The sequence below is a fragment of the Lathamus discolor genome, chromosome 5 (assembly GCF_037157495.1).
Source record: "Lathamus discolor isolate bLatDis1 chromosome 5, bLatDis1.hap1, whole genome shotgun sequence".
Classification (NCBI taxonomy): domain Eukaryota; kingdom Metazoa; phylum Chordata; class Aves; order Psittaciformes; family Psittacidae; genus Lathamus; species Lathamus discolor.
In genome coordinates, this window is record NC_088888.1 from 117,139,596 (window position 1) to 117,157,133 (window position 17,538).

At 39.2% G+C, this 17,538-nt stretch overlaps 1 protein-coding gene across 7 annotated transcripts in view; it reads left to right on the plus strand.

The window, feature by feature from the left end:
- The window catches only part of KIF16B (kinesin family member 16B), a 147,507-nt gene that overhangs the window by 15,474 nt on the left and 114,495 nt on the right, over window positions 1–17,538 (plus strand). For 6 of the 7 annotated variants that reach the window (XM_065682303.1, XM_065682304.1, XM_065682305.1 and 3 more), the window contains exons 2-8: window positions 4,361–4,430; window positions 5,433–5,546; window positions 9,700–9,816; window positions 14,438–14,535; window positions 15,122–15,231; window positions 15,857–15,999; window positions 17,345–17,513. In XM_065682303.1, the coding sequence (XP_065538375.1) occupies window positions 4,361–4,430; window positions 5,433–5,546; window positions 9,700–9,816; window positions 14,438–14,535; window positions 15,122–15,231; window positions 15,857–15,999; window positions 17,345–17,513 (821 nt within the window). The remainder of the gene's footprint in view (window positions 1–4,360; window positions 4,431–5,432; window positions 5,547–9,699; window positions 9,817–14,437; window positions 14,536–15,121; window positions 15,232–15,856; window positions 16,000–17,344; window positions 17,514–17,538) is intronic. The other variant, XM_065682302.1, reaches the window with a different exon arrangement.

Below are 17,538 nucleotides of genomic sequence, written 5' to 3' on the forward strand. Positions count from 1 at the left end.
TGACATAAATAACAGGGCTCATTGAAATCTGGAGATGCTACCAAAATTTGGCTGCCATTGGTATGATTTTGACTAGATGCCCATGGAGGTGCAAAAACTGCCCTGATCTTTGCCCTGAAAATAAGGAATATAAGGGAAGGAGAGAAAGAAACTCGAGATACCTGTGTTGGAGCTTCTTCCATGAAGCTGCTGTGTGTTGATATAACTGCAGAATCCTCTTCAGTCTGGGGGACCCACATGCCTATTGTGATGAAGATAAGTAATTGTAACTTTGCCTAAGTAAGCCATTTTCAAGTTGTCCCATTACAAGACAAATGTACTAGTTCTTTTAAGCATATCTTGGTACTAATGTTGATGTTATTTATATTAAAATAAAGGGTTGGGATTATCCAAAGTAGGTTTTCAAATTTTTTCCCCTTTTTGTTTTGTTTTCTTCTTTCCCCTCTCCTTCTTGAAATTAATTGCTGTGTGAATTTAGCAATAGTAGAGAGTTAACAACAGCACTGGGCTCATGTGTTTCCTGGTGTCTGTGCCAAGAAACTTGCCTGTTTGATCACTTTGTGGCTTGGTTAGAGGCCACAGGATCACGGGTTATGAGTTTCCTTCCCTTGTGATCTTGGAACTCCACGTGGTATATGGAACAGCAGCGAGAACAGCCTGGAGGCTGTCCCTGAACACTGCTGTGCGAGCAGATTGGGCCTGGGAGGGAAGCAATGTTTCTTAAATCATGGAAACATTAATCGTGAACTTGTTTTGGCAGCCGGCCCCTTTACGTTGCTTTGTGATGGGGGTGGGGGGCAGGAACTTGCAGGGGCAAGTGGGGCTTGGCTCTGGGCTGAGGTGGGGCTTAGTGGTTCCTATGGATGCTGGAGGAGCAGTTTGTTGCAGTAGGGTTCTCCTAGCTCTGAAAGGCCTCAGGAGGGTACCCAGTGCTGTAATAGAGCTCTTTACAGCCTGAATCTTTGCTTAAGGTGGAACTTGAAAGGGATTCAGCCCTTGCTGAACTGCATTGAGTGAGTGCCTGGAAATAACTGGCATCATGCAGGCAACTACTTTTTTATGGGATCCTCTTAAACCCTTTATGTGTACATTATACTTAACTGTCTCATTAAAATGAAGCTTTAGCACTTGAGTACTGTTAATTCTTTCCACTTTTCTCAGGTTGGCTTATTCATTCTGATCATTTTATTCCAGTTTCAGATTGTCCTCTCCCTACCAAAAAACAAAATTCTATTTATAAGGTTTTTTTATTGGCTAGTGCCTCACAAGGCCTTTCTTCCTCCTCCCCCCCCCCTTTTGTTTTATTTTTTACTTTAAAATCCTTATTTAATAATGTTTAGTAATATTAGAATCATAGAATCATAGAATAGTTAGGGTTGGAAAGGACCTCAAGATCATCTAGTTCCAGCCCCCCTGCCACAGGCAGGGACACCTCACTCTAAACCATCCCACCCAAGGCTTTGTCCAACCTGGCCTTGAACACTGCCAGGGATGGAGCACTCTCAACCCCCCTGGGCAACCCATTCCAGTGCCTCACCACCCTAACAGGAAAGAATTTCCTCCTTATATCTAATCTAAACTTCCCCTGTTTAAGTTTTAACCCATTACCCCTTGTCCTGTCACTACAGTCCCTGACGAAGAGTCCCTCCCCAGCATCCCTATAGGCCCCCTTCAGGTACTGGAAGGCTGCTATGAGGTCTCCACGCAGCCTTCTCTTCTCCAGGCTGAACAGCCCCAACTTCCTCAGCCTGTCTTCATACGGGAGGTGCTCCAGTCCCCTGATCATCCTCGTGGCCCTCCTCTGGACTTGTTCCAACAGGTCCATGTCCTTTTTATGTTGAGGACACCAGAACTGCACACAATGCTCCAGGTGAGGTCTCACAAGAGCAGAGTAGAGGGGCAGGATCACCTCCTTCGACCTGCTGGTCACGCTCCTTTTGATGCAGCCCAGGATACGGTTGGCTTTCTGGGCTGCGAGTGCACACTGCAGCCGGCTCATGTTCATTTTCTCATCGACCAGCACCCCCAAGTCCTTCTCTGCAGGGTTGCTCTGAATCTCTTCTCTGCCCAACCTGTAGCTGTGCCTGGGATTGCTCTGATCCAGGTGTAGGACCTTGCAGTTGTCATGGTTGAACTTCATAAGGTTGGCATCAGCCCACCTCACAAGTATGAGGTTACAATATTACAGTATTATCAGTGCTATCTCCCAAGTTAAGGACTGTAGGCATCTCAGTTCCTATATGGGCGTTAGACTTAGAACGTTTTGTATCAATTTTCAATTATTTAGTAGCTTTAGGTTTTTTAACATGGAGAGCTGGCTACCTCTGGGGAAGAAAACACTGACATATGTTATTATTTCCCCTCATACCCCTCAAGCATGAAAAAATCAAGGCAGAAAAAGCAGTAGTTCTGGCTCAAACTTCATCCTGCCGAGAGTCCTTCCAAACTTTCTAGAGGAAGCAGGTTGCAAATTAACATTTGAAACACATTTCATATTAAGATAGACCATTTAATTGGGCCACATTACCTGTTACACTTTTGCTGAGCGAATAGTTACAGGCAGATAGACACTATTGAGGAAGCAGGATGAATAGTAGCCATCTACAGGCTGTGTTACTGCGATGCCACAATCCGTTTCCTACTTAAAAATATCATTGAAAACTTCTTCTCCATTACCGTATCTATTACCCATAGCTGTATTTTAGGATTTCAGTCTCTTAAGTGTAAAACCTAGTAAAAGCTAATAAGGGTGACACGGAAATGACTAAGAGGCATCTCTTAAGGCGTGACTCTGATATTTTTCTATGGTAAATCTAAATTCAGTCATAGAATTAATGCTCAAATCATTACAATTAACTGTTTTATTAGCTTAAAAAATAATGTATTGATATTTGATAGGAAGAAATTTCTCACTGTGAGGGTGGTGAGACATGAGCACAGGTTGCCCAGAGGAGCTTTGTCTGCCCCATCCCTGGCAGTGTTCAAGGCCAAATTGGATGGGGCTTGGAGCAACCTGTTCTGGTGGAAGGTGTCCCTGCCTTTGGCAGGGGAGTTAGAGCTAGGTGGTCTTTAAGGTCTCTTCCAACCCAAACCATGCTATAATTCTGTGATATTTAAATAAGCACTTTTATTTGCCTAATCTTTATTCATTAATGTAGATTTTAAAATGGAGTTTGCTTTTCTTTAGCATTTCTACTGGAAAACAATGTGAATAGAGGATAGCTCTACAGTCACAGTATAGAGCTGGGTGATCTGGTGCACCACAAGGAAGAAAATGTCACATTGAAATCCTGAATGTGCGTTACAAGGAAGTTTCTCTTTTTCATTTTTGGTTGGTGCGAGCAGATATCCAGTAATCACCGAGATACTGTGCAATATGGTAGAGCAGCACTTTACCGCTTTAAAGCCCTCTCCTTTCCTTCACACCAGCCAGGCACACCAGTTTGTTGGGTGACTTAGCAGATGGTTTTTGAACAGGCATGTGTGTTAGCATTTGGGGAGCGAGGTTTTGTGTGACGTGTGTAGTAGTCCTCCTCTTCTGGCTCTTTTTTTCGTCTGCATTTTTTTCATACCACAGGAGATGTTATGCTGAAGGTATTACTCTTGTGGCTGACTATAATGAAATCCCATCTCTAGCAAGCAAGTTGATGTGTACTCATTTTAGACACTAAGCTTTTTTTATGAGAGTTTCGAAAAATAGACGCAACTGATGGAAAATAGATTTGGGTGTGTGAAAACACTGCTGCACAACTGGACTTCTTCCTGGAATCGCTGTGTTCTGGGAAGCAACAAACCTGTGTAGCACTCCCTTGGTAGCAGAGCCCTCTCCTGCACTGCTGTGATGCAGCACTGCTCAAAAAATATGTTTGGTGACTCATTTCTAAGAGAGTTTTAAAATACTCTTTTGTGGTTTAAATATTTAGTCCCTGTTACCTAGCCTATATGGGTAAATGGGAACTCCCGCTGCAAGGCTGGTGGTAAGAGGTTGGGGTGTATCTTGTAACATTCTCTTTCTCAGTTCCTTAGAGCCGCATAATTGACTTCACTGGGCTTTGGATCAGAGTACGTCAAATTAAGAACAAACCACGTAATTGACTTGCAGAATCAAACTTCTGAAGCAGGTTTCCCCAAGCTGCTGCTCTGTTTCTACATGAAGGGATTTGGAGACAAGCCCAAGTACTTCAATTATATCCCATAGCAATACATAAACATTGGTCATGACAATCAGAAAAATGAAATAGAAATGAATTCACTCGATAGTTGACTGTATCAAGCAACCTGTCAAGTGGAAATACGGCTGTGGATGATTGTGATATTTGTTTTAACATACTCAAGTCTCTAATTTTTTTGTTTTGTTTAGGGAGAAAGACCTTAATGCAAAGTTTATTATTTCAATGGAAAAAAACAAAACGACAATCACAAACTTAAAGGTGAGTAAACACAATTTATAGAAGGAAGTCCAAACTGAATAGCTGCCAGAATACAACTGGACTAAAGAGTGGTCCTCACTGTACTATGGAGAGCAGCCCTTAGCTCTTAAAATACAACGCTGAAGTAATTCTTTGGGGAAGCAGGTGAAAGTGTTAACTTGCTGTACTGCAGTTTTCTGAAAACCACTCTGTGGGCTGTCTCTCAGAGGTTTTTCTAAGGTTTATCACTCTGGTCATTACTTAGCTGGAAGATGAAAGCCAACAATAGAAGACAGGTACACGCCTGGTAGCTATTAAACCTTTGCTTTATGTGTAGAATTCTTGAATTCCCATGATAACGAACTAAACCCAAAGTACCCATCACTTGCTATCATATTTTGATGGTATATTTTAACATTTCTGTCAGCAAGGGAAATCATGCACAGCAAATAGATTTTTGCAGGATAGTTTCCAATGACAAATATATGAAGAGGGGTTTCAGTGTGTAGTTTGTTTAGATTGATTCAGATTGCAGTGCATATTACTGAAATGTAGTGCTAGCTGTCATGTCTTGAGCATGAAAATAGCCTTAAGCAGCATGTAAGTAACACCATTTTAATTATGGCTCCACAATGAAATCCTGTTTACAGCGCAAAGGTCTTTCTGGCTCCTATTAATTATATGCATAGAGTAATCCTTTGTTATAATCTGAATTGCATATACAAGACTGATTTAACTGGACATAAGTATGGTGACAAAAATGTACTGTGGTGTTAGGTACAGTAAGCTTAAATCCAACTAATTCCTGCTGTGCTGTCCTGTGACATGACTATCCTTTATGCTGAAGTGTACCAGTTGTTAATTTTTTCACTGTTGGAATAATAGGCTAACCTGTCATTATACAGGTTTCTAAGTGTGTATAGCCTTCTGTTAAATTTGCTTTCTGATTATCTGTTGTAACATGTTTCTAATTACTTCATTTGGATGTACTGTACCAGCTCTTTTTCTTTATTTTTTAAATAGGTACCAGAGGGTGGTACTGGAGATACAGGACGAGAAAGAACTAAGACTTTTACCTATGATTTTTCCTATTTCTCAGCAGACAGTAAAAGTCCAAGCTTTGTTTGTCAAGAAATGGTAGGATTTCTGAATGTTTATAATTGATTTTTTTCCCCTCCTTTTCTTTTTCTTTGGCTTGAAAGAATTCTTTGAAACGTCCGTCCCTTGAAAGTGCTTCTTGTATAATTTAGAAATTCCCTAGGTACCTGAGAGTTTGAATTCTGCTTTGTTTTCTTTTCTTTCGAGCTTATCTAACATTAAGTGCTGTGTTTTCTAGTACAGCAGGTTAAATGCTTTCTTTCTAGTTCTCTTTTCTGATTTGGCTTGTAAGGTCAAGTTAGAAGAATTCTCTGAGCACTAAATTTGCTTTTGAAAAGCTTTTTTGAAAAAAGTCACTTTTGAGAAACGAGGATATATCTTTAATTCACTTCGAAACATTTTTATTGTCTAGTAGGAGTGGGGATTTTTTTGTCCAAAAGTCTTGGTGTACATTGAAGATTGTTCAGTCTCCTCCTTTGAGTATTCAGTTTAGGAAAGGGCAAAACTGCTTTTCTTCCTGCACACTTAGAACAGAAAATCAAACTCAGAGCTATAGGCATTATTCAGGTGAACAGACAGACCCTCCCTGACCTTGCATTTCATGTGAACATTGAACCTTTTTTTGCTACTTCACATTTCCAAATAAGTTTATTGAGTAAAATTCAAGTGTTTCGTGATTGTTACCTTGTTTGTTGTTTTTGTGGAACTTGGGATGCTTCAAGCTTCACGTGAGAATATTTTTTTCCCCTTAAAATAATGCAAGGGTTCGAATATGCTGTAAGGCAGTTGGATATATACTGGATGTGCTCTGTAAGCTCCCAAATCAGGGAGAGTGGTATCACTAATCCTAAAAAACTCAGATTTAAAACTAACAATAATAAGCAATAAATTAAAGCCATTTTAAAATATTTCTGAGAAGGACAAGCTTTGCCATTATATATAATGGCTATAATTGTTTGATAGGGAATTTATACTTGAAATTTCTATTTAACCATCAGTGTAAGCGTTAGGTTCTCTTTTTTTCCTGAAAGTGGCTTCTTTATTTCACTGAGTTATTAGTTAGCATTGAATCCAAAGATTTGATCATGTATATTCGTAAACTTTCTGGATTGTTAATTCTTGATGATGTTCTTACAAGTAACACTGGTTTTGCTGTATTGTCTGAAACATCAAGAATTATGCATTTATTGGGGCACTGATGTAGAAATATCATAATTCAAGGAGTATCTGAGTGCAATGATTGGAACTCTTGTTTCTAGTGGGTGTTTTTAAGCAGGCAGTTCAGGCCATGTGGCTTTGCTACAACGTTAGAAAATGCTTGAAGCTGACCAGACAGCGATTGAGTTATTTATTTTAATTAAAGCAGTTTTGATCATGTATTTTTCAGCTCTGTTTCTAACTGAAGCTTGGGAGTTTGGTTGTGGTTCTGCAGATGCAACAGAAGATTGCCTAAAGTTTTCTCACACAAGTTGATTACGATCTCAGTTTAATATTACTTAGTTTCATGAAAATGCATACAGTTCTGTGATAACTGATTACTGTATTCGGAGGTCTTTCTGATAGAGATGAGTACAATTCCATAAAGCAGTACTAATGATGTATCAATGCATGTTTGGAGAAGCCTTCAAAATGTACTATAAAGTAGTTACAGAAATTCTTCTTAGGTACCAATTGTGACTTAGGTTTATGAATATGTAATTCTTGGATCTTTTAGACAGCAGTTTCTTTTTACCTGATTTCAGATGCTTCTAGAAAGCTATGTTAGACAAGACCTCACTGGAAGAATGAAAGAAACTTGAATTAGTATAAATGGATATCCAAGGTGTATTGGATATGTCTGATTTGCATATAAAAGTGATAATTTTTTTTCTTATTTTAAGTTTTTCCATATTGGTGCCCTTTCGCCTGTTTCAGGGTGGGTCGGATTGAAGCAACATCACTTGCCCATGTCAAGAGCTTATAGAGAAAAAATAAAACTAAAATGCCCATAAAGAGATTGCTGCAGCAGCCTTGAGTAATGTTTGGTTTTTTTAAGCTGTGAGCTTTATGGTTTGTAGTAAGAAGATGGTAACAATAAATCCTAAACGTGGTGTAGATGTCCACGTTCAATATTCTGTTACTACAGCGTGTCTCACAACCCCAGGCTGCTTCCTTCATCCTTCCTGGGGGCTTGCTCAGCCACAAAAACATTGGTGCTCCTGGGTCAAGTCTTGCTTTAATTACAGTGGGTGAAGCACATTGAAAACAAAAGGAGTTTTCAAACCGTGGGAGTGCAGTTTTTAAACAAATGCTGCACAAGGTATTGTTTTGCTGGTGTTATTCATTTCGTATTTAATTGGAAGACTGTAGTTAAGCTCTTATCAAGTTGCTGCAGAATTTCCAGTTCACTGCACCAGTGGCATAGAAGAAGGGAGTCTTTCATTCATACTCATCTTGCCATGGAATAAAATTGATCTTGATTGTTGTTAATGTGGTTGCCTAATGTGCTTTGTGCATGATTGTTATAGCTTTCCATTTGAAAGGCAAAAAAAAAAATAGACGGAAGTCTGTCTAATACTACGTGTCCCATTAATATGCCTTTTAGATGCAAGATGTGGTTTAGTGTTCAAAAATTAGAGTGGGAGTGGCAATTTACAATCAAGCTACTTACTTTGTATTCTTGGAAGAGAAACTAATAGAATTTTGATATTTGCTGCCCTTTTGTGACAGACCAGTGTCCCAGCCATTTGGTTCTGTCAAAGTCCCATCCTAACAATGTCTTTTCTTCCAACCTTGTGTGTTAAGCCTCCGTGTTCAGAAAACACTGACTGTAGCTGTTCTATCTACTACTTTGCATCACTTTGCAATGTATAGACAAATCTTTTAAAGGGAAAATGCAGTCATAACAGTAGTGTATAAAGATTTGGTGAGATAAAAACAGGGTCATAGAGAAAGGGAAAAGGGCAGGGGGGAAATACATGAGTAGTTACTTAGTGGGGAGAATTCAACTAAGATGCCACTTTTCAAATGACAAGTGAAAGGGAAATTGGGCTTTAGTTGATCTTTATACTCTTCCTTTTTGAGAAGTATGACTGATTGCAGCATTGTAACTCCTTTGCTCAAGGGAAGGTCAAGTTAAGTATTCTAAAGACGTGCTTGCAACTGAGCATTAATGATTAAAGCGATTGCCCAGCAGTCCTTCAAGGGAGGAGTGGTACGATTATACTGTATGTGCCATTCACTACTAATAATGACTTGTAGACCCTGGTTAATTTAAACCACATATACTGCAGAGTAGTAGCCAAATTATGTGAAACATCTATGAGATTTTTGAAAGTCATTTCTGGGTTTGCAGACCCAGGTTAATATTTTCATTGAGAGAAATGTGTTACTCCTTGCCCAGTGGGCCAGTGGGGGTATGACTGGAAATGAGGGGTAATGATAATGAAAGGTCAGGAATCTGGGAGGGATACTGGATTACAGGGGAAAGTTATGAAAGCATCTGGTGAGAGCTGAAGTTATTAGGTGAGAACAGACTCCCATATTATGGGATGTGGAGGAGGGATCGTTACCCATTTGTAAATGTTGAGTGCAAAAGGGAAGGGGCTAGCTGATGAAGGAGGGTCACTTACCATATGGAAAACATGTTTGCCAGCCTAAGAAGTATTCAAATGTAAAAGCCAGTTAGGGAGGAAATATGGAGAAAATGAGTAATTTTCTTACACTTGGTTAAAGCAAAAAAAAAAAAAACCCAACCAACCAAAACCCTCCAAAAACACAAACCAGAGAACTGACAGGATCACCGAAACATTTCCTTTGAGAAGGGGCTGGGTGTTTGCAGAACATGGAAAGCTGGCAAAGATACAAAAAGTGAGGAGGTATTAACAGTAAGGAAAAGTGAATGAAGTATTTGAGATTGCTGAAAGAAGCTGGAGCTATAAAAAGAAGGTAACATTTTTTCATTCTGTGTCAAGTAGCTCTCTAACAGAAAGAGAAGTAGAAAAATCTATTGTTGCAGTGCTGTAAACTAAGTATGGTAGTAAAATTTAGCATTTTATTTGAAGTACTAATTTCCTGTCCTCTAGTAAATGTCACTGGTTGATGTCAATAGCTTATATTGCAGTAGTTTATTGTTTAATATTTACCATGCTGGACTGATGACAACTTTTTTCCCCAAGCTTCTGTTGTCTTAAAAAACTTTCTTTGTTTTCAGGTTTTCAAAAATCTGGGTACAGATGTGCTTAAATCTGCTTTTGAAGGTTATAATGCTTGTGTTTTTGCATATGGCCAGACTGGATCTGGGAAGTCCTACACCATGATGGGAAATGCGGTATGTTGTATTGTCATAGAATCATGGGACTATCAGGTTGGAAGGACTTCAAGGATCATCTGGTGCAACCTTTCTTGGCAAAAGCATGGTTTAGACAAGATGGCCCAGCATTCTGTCCAGCCGAAACTTAGAATTGCAGAATAGTTTGGGTTGGAAGGGATGTACAAGGGCCATCTAGTCCAATGGACAGGGACATCTTCAGATAGATAAGGTTGCCCAGAACCACTTCCAGCCTGGTCTTGAATGTCTTCAGGGATGGTGCATCCACCATCTCTCTGGGCAATCAGTTGGGAAAGGAGCTATTTACCAGCAGCCTCTGGGTGCAGCCTGTTGCCAGTTCCCACCCACCACATGGACCACTTTTCTAAGACCATAACATATCAGTTCCTCTAGGAGGAGGTTGTGGGAAACAGAATCAAAAGCTTTAGAGAAATACAGTGTCTGCTGCTCACCCCACATCAACTGAGTAGGTGGTTTTTTTTTTTCTTCTGCACCAATGAATTGAATTTATGCTATTAGAAGAGCATGTTCTTATGGAATAATTACTGATCCTGTCCATGTACTACTGACCCATCATGTATCATACCTTCTAGTAGTAATCCTAAAACCTTCTAGTAGGTTTTAGGAGAGGTTTCTTTTATAGGTAGGTACTTAGGTGGAAAAGTGTGTTTAAGTGATGCTCTGCTGTGTTAGACACAGAGCAGTAATTTTTTTCAGAAACAAACCCCAGAATTTCAAATGTAATTACTGATTTTCTATGCTCAACTTGCAAGCAATGAAGATACTGATTTTGAGAACTCAAATGATCAACCCTTTCTGAAGAGATCTGTTCTATAGATCTCTTTTGAAGGGTCAGAAGATTAAAATAGGTCCTTAACCCCTTTTAGTGAAAGTGAGGAGTACAAAAAGGGTGAGAGCAGCTAAATGTAAGTTTCAGCAAACCATGGTGAGATGATGCCGTAAGTTCAGTTTTCAGGATTAAGTCTTGTTGAGTGCTTCAGTATAGACCCTGGAAGAGAAAGATGTGATAGGAGGAGTATTTGACATTTTGTGAGTAAAGGATGGGAGTAGTTTCTTGCAGTTATCTCCATGACTGTCCAAGGACAGAAAGAACGCACTAAACTCTTGGGAGAAGAGCAGTTGAAAAAAGGCTGGCTGATGACGCCTGTTTGCCAGGCAGCCTCTATAGGTTTCACTCTCTGATCATGGGGAAAAAATGCATCATGTGTTCTTCCAGCAGAATTGAAAAGGGGGATATTGCCACTTGTCTATCCTTAGATAGGTCACTTTTGAAATGTTGTAAGATTGGCCACTTTGCACCTCCTTGACTTTAGGAGAGTAAATTAACTTCAAACCTTTCCTTTTCCGTTGTCGCAGAATAAGTAGCTTTATACTTAACAAAATAGACTTTTGTAACCAGAAAAGATCTTATGACCTAGCTGTGGATTTCTGTTTCAGAAATTTATAAAAGTGACATTTTTATGAGGCTGCCTCACTATGTATAATGACTGTAATCATCAAGGCATTTTGCAAATGAATAGGTGCTGAAGTTTGTTTGACACTATTCAATAATAAAGGTCTAATCTTCTTGCCATGAGACATAAATACTTTAATCTGGCTTTGTACAGAACGTGTATAAAATATACTCAGCCACCAAGTTAAATGCTTGAAAATTGATGGCCCTGTCAGAGAGACTACAGTGCTGTAAGAAAACTTGAATTTGAAACGCATTTTCTTTTTTCCCTACTTCTCCTTAAAAAGTATTAATTCTGTTTTCATTTTGATTTCGATATCTGCTGTTCTTGGCTCTGAAGGCTTCTTCATTCTTCAGTACTGTGGGCAGCAATAATTCCAAGATATATGTGGACCGGTTAGAGTAAGTCTTGAGCAGAGATACTGAAATGATCAGAGATCTATAAAATATGGTCTATAAGGAAAATCAGACTTGTGTATGCAGAGAAAGGAAGACTGTGGAGGAACAAAAGTCTTCCAAGATGTGAAAGGCTGCTGTAGAAAGGAAAGGGAATAATTTGTTTCCTGTGTCCAAGGCAGATGGATAAGCAACAGTACATATAAATTGCAATAAAATTTCGTGTAAATATGAAATACATATCAATTTCTGGTTAGCACAGAAGTAACATAGGCGTTTCATGAGGAAATTCAGCTCTGCAGTGAACTACTTATTTTAGTTCTATAGATTTCCATGACTGGAAACCAGAAAAAGCCATCAAAGATGTAGTTGATCCTGCCCTGGAGCTGTAGGGGTGAAAAGGGTGAAAATGTTTAAATATAGTTTCTAATAGAGAATGTACATTCTGTAAGGTGTACATTTTACTGATAAAATATGCTTGGAACAGTGTGTTCTTCCTTTCTCATCACTGTATTGCTATGGTTGAAGTTACTCAATTAAAGCTAGTATTTCCTGTTTTAAGACTCTCTTTGCAGTTGCTAGATTATGTCAGACACTAATGACTTGCCTAAAACTTTGTGATGGATCTTTCATGGTTTTTCCTTAAGCTTTAATTAAAACTATTCAGGTGCTTCCAAGCATGAGATGAAAGAAAAGTCTTTTTCCTTTTCCCCTGTTTAAAAAAAAACTTAATGAAATAAAATGTGTGTGGGAATTTCCAACATTGAACCCTGAAACTTTACCTTGAGGTAGAGGTTGATACATATTGGGAAAGGCAGCTCCTCTGTTACTAAAGGCAACCATCTGAGAAAAAGTGTCATTAACTGCAAGTTTCTCCCTTAATCTAGGAGTTATTCTTTTTAAACCAAGGTATGCTCAGGTGAAGGGCTAGGTGTGATAGGAGGAGAGAATAGGTTATTACTGCAAACCAACCCTGGTTGGAGAGAGTTCTGATTAAGAGGAGGAAGAAGCCGGAAAAGGGCAAAGTGGAGAGGTAGAGTATGATGAAAAAAATAAGAGACTGCACGATGAATCAGAAATTATATCTGGACAAAGGAAAGAGGAAGAGGAGCTCAGAAATGACACCTGGAAGAAGATTGCTGGGACAGAGAATGCAGGGGAAACTGAAGAACGGGGACATGAGGGGACCAGCATGGGAGCAGAATGGAATGAGCTTGGGCGAAAAGGGTCAGATTTTATGTGGGGTTCAGAGGAGAGGAGAAATGTTTGCCAGAGGAGTGTGCTGCAGGGCAGTCCATTGTCTTCGTGTTTTTTTTTGCTGCCTGGTGTCTGTAAAATCCCACCAGGAAATTCTTGGGTGCCTTGAGTCTTGGGCTATGCTTATATTGGGTGTTTGGTCTGGTTTGTCCTAATTTGCCTCCTGCTTAATTACAAGGGCCTTAACTCTCAGCAAGAACACTTCTTGCCTCAGCAGTGCATAGAATTAGTCTGTCGCATCAAATCTTATGTGGTTTTGGTCTAGAGGCAAATCACAGCTGACAGACTGTTTTGTCAGCTACTTCTGAGTTTGCAGCTCTGAGCCCAAAGCTCATCTGTATATGTGTATGTTCTTTCTCTTCATTCCTGGGAGCCATGTTCACTCATTTCAGCTCTCGAGCTTTGTTTGCTGTGCTCAGCAGGTAATTGGTCATATACCTACTCAGACTCTATGGGAATGGGGCAGCTGGGAGCAAGCAGCCCCTTGTCAGCCAAGGCCACAGCTGCATGGCACTCTTCTGCTTCTCTCTGCTGCTAGGGAAAAGCCTGGCTTTGATTTACCACCTTGCTGCTTGGCCGGAAAGGAAGAGGAGAGCTGCATGCTAAGTCTCTGGGTATCTGTGTTATCTGTTGCCTCACAGCCTGATGTGTTTGACATCAGTGGTGGAGCAGCAGCTTCACTGGGATGAGGCTCAATTCTCAAGAATTTTCAAGTGCCAGCTTAACCCAGAAGATGACATCCTGCTGCTGCTGGCTGCTGTGTTAGCTGAAGTGGCAAGAACCCTGTAATGGATAGTCACAGCACTGCTAGTAAACCACATAGTCCATAGGGATGTCTGGGAAGGAATATGTTTTTTCAGTTTGCTTTATTAAACCAACTGAGCACTTAATGCATAAAACCTCTTTAACTTCAGCGTTGAGCATTTGGAAGTTAAATATCCAATTTAATTTGGCTGCGTTGTGGGATACAGTGAATGTGGAGTTTTAATTTTGTTATTGCATACTCATTTATCCGTTGGACCTGCTGCAACTTTCAAGACAGGAAGAACTGTGAGCTGGGGATTAGGGCTTTGAATAAGAATGGCTTAAGGGTGCATGTGTTTGGCTCTTGTCCCATTTTCTGCAGATGTTGCCAAGTCCATAGTGAAATGAGATAGAAAAGATAACGTTAAGATAAGGCAGTGCATATGTTGCTCTGAGGAGCCAGTTTCTGCCTTCAGCAGTTGGGATTATTTGGACTACAAGACAGGGGCAAAATATATCCCAATAGCAAAGAACTTGAGCTAGAATATACATTCCAGCACACACAGAAGGATTACAGGGGCAAGGTGACTGCAGTTAAATAAAGGGCAAGAGAGGATTTGCTGAAAGGTTTTGATTTCTCCCCCTTTTTCTGGATATTGAAACTCTCAACTAGTGATCTTGGGTTTTACTTTTTTAAAATATATGTGTGTGCATATATACCCTTGGAAATAAGAACTGTTGTTATTCCAGGGTGATGCTGGTTTAATACCTCGAATCTGTGAAGGATTATTCAGCAAAATAAGTGAGAAAACAAAGCGGAATGAGGCATCCTTTCGAACAGAAGTCAGGTAGGTCTTGACATGTTGATAATTTGCTGGTTATCAGTTAGTTTCAGTTACAGCCACTTTGTTCACTTTATCTCTGAGAGAAACTTGTGTTTTCCAACTAACTTCCTATGCTTGGCCTCAGTCCTATAATTGACTTTTTTTTTTGTTGGCAGTCATAGTAAAAATACGCAATAGTTCTAAATCCAATCCAGTAGCTGTGCATTTTGCTTTATTTAAATGATAGTGAAGGTGCGTTTGCTACTGGTCAGCATCTTCCTTATTGTTATCCTTTATTTCAGGCTGACATTAGGTGATCCTGATCTTGCTAATGGCTTCTTCTTTTGTACTTGCTTCTTGATTTTTTTGCCTTTTCCCTTATACCAGTGCGCTGGAGTCATTACTGTCTTTGGATCTATTATCATAGAATCATAGAATAGTTAGGGTTGGAAAGGACCTTAAGATCATCCAGTTCCAACCCCCCTGCCATGGGCAGGGACATTTCTTTGCTTCTCCAGGCATCTTGCTTTCAAACACAGCATTAACATGGATTTCCTTTTTTGAGAGACTCTTGAATCAGTCAGCAATTTTCTAATGCTTTTTCTTTCAGTTATCTGGAAATTTATAATGAACGTGTGAGAGATCTTCTGAGACGGAAGTCATCAAAAACTAATAATCTACGAATACGAGAACATCCAAAAGAAGGGCCCTATGTTGAGGGTAAAAACACTTTTAGTGTTTAGCTCTGGGTATTTTATTACCTTTATATGTTCTAAAATGTGGTGTCTAATTGCAGAGGGTATTTTTATATTTTAAAATATAAATGATGATGAATACAGTGCTTTGATATAAAAGCACTAAAGGAGAATAGCCTTTATTTTGTACCCACACTCACTTTGCCAATTCTAAGGTTATAATACATGTACAGTTTTTACTTGTAAATTTCTAACACATTTTTAAATAATGTTAAGAGATGCAATTGGTTTCAAGAATTTGTTGACTATAATTTATAAATCTTTAATGTTTGCATGGAAAGAGCCTATTAAGATCTAATTGTCTTAATCTGTCCTCTACCAGGGAAGGTTTGTCTCTTGAGGGATTATGCTTATGTTATTGCACTAAATACTTTAGTAAGATTGCATGGTTTTTTATTAATTTACTGTAAACGTGTAAGTGGTCCATTGTTCACATGAGGCCTTATTCCTTTCTGTAAGTGATAATGAAGTATGACAATAAACCCTAATTGCAGCAATACTTTGCAGTAGTGAGGGTGATTGGGATCTTTTTTTTCTAAAGACAGTCAAGCGCACATACGAGCGTGCTGTAACGCTCTGCTTTCCTTTAGATTTGTCTAAACATTTAGTGCAAAACTATGGTGATGTAGAGGAGCTTATGGATGCAGGAAATATAAATAGAACGACGGCTGCAACTGGAATGAATGATGTCAGTAGCAGGTCGCATGCCATTTTCACAATCAACTTCACTCAGGTAACAAAACTAAAGCCTCTGTCTTATGTGTTTAAATTCAATAATTCATATGACAAAAAATAAGGTCAAGTAAGCAAGTATGGGTAGATAATGACTATGTTGTAATCGAGAAAATTGAAAGTGTAAAAAATACTGTTTTGAGAGTTATAAATACGTTTATCAGTGATTATAATATTTAAAATTTATAGTGTAATGTGATTACTTAAAATATTTAATAGATTTTGAGGAGATAACTATTGGGACTTTAGGCTGTATAACAGTGACCAACGCTGGCATGCTTCATGATACTGTTGTGACAGGAGTGGGTGAGGAGCCTGTTGCGTGAGACCAGCCAGAGCTGAGCATGGGCTATCTTTTATGCTCTGGTGTTCTCCAAGCTTTATGGAAAAATTTGTCTCCATGGCCCAAATTGTAAAGCATAGAAATGTTTTCTGAGTGTTTTCTTGCTGAGTCTTCATCTGTTATTGTTGGAAACCTATTTATATTCCTTGTTTTATGCTGATGGAATAATGGAGAGATTTACCACATTTTCTCAGAGAACGGTGATCTGTATTGAGTAAACTCATTTTCTAATGATTCCTGCTCTTCATTGTTGTTTTGAGGGAGGGCTTTTGGACAGTCCATGGATAACCTGCTAGATGAAAGGAAGGTCATGTTGAGGTGGTTCACTCTTCTGATGGAACTTTTCATGTCTCCCCCCTACCAGAATTATAGAAACACAAAATGCTGTGCTGTTTGCTAATGATGAGTTGCTCATTGCAGGGCTTTCTGAAGAGGATGAGTGGCAGGCAGCAAAAGGTTTTGTTCCACTGCTGTATTGTAAAAGTAGATGAAAGTTTGGAATAGGGTAATATGAGTTGATTTATATGAATTAAGATAGATATTAGGCAGAAGCCTTAGTTAAAATTGTAGAATAAAGTTGCAATTGCTACTTACTAGAACTCGGACACAGGGAAGAAAGTGAGTGTAAATGCATCTGTGTATGTTACGGCTTGTTGAAAGCTAAATATAAATACAATGTTGAAAGCTTAATGAAATGAATGCAGCACATGTTCACTGTGCACCATGTAAGTACCAATTCACAGTTGGTGTATGTCCATAAGAGGCTAGAAAGTTGCAAATATGACAATTTATAGACATAACTACTTGTTTGGGGGTCATGCAGCAATTCATGATAAATGCCTTTCTGTGTGGCACTACTAATACACCTGTTTTCTGAAGTTCTGGTATTGTAAAAAAAGTTAAATTCAGTCATGACATGAAAAAGGCCACTAGGTTGGCTTCAGCAGAATTGCAGAATTTCATCGCTTAACATGATTTTCTTTGTATTTTTTTTTTTCTTTAGGCTAAATTTGATTCTGAAATGCCTTGTGAAACTGTTAGCAAGATTCATTTGGTAGATCTTGCTGGAAGCGAGAGAGCAGATGCCACTGGTGCCACAGGGGTTAGATTAAAGGAAGGAGGGAATATTAACAAATCCCTAGTTACTCTGGGAAATGTAATTTCTGCCTTAGGTAAGTCTCAGTTTTTCAGGCTTGT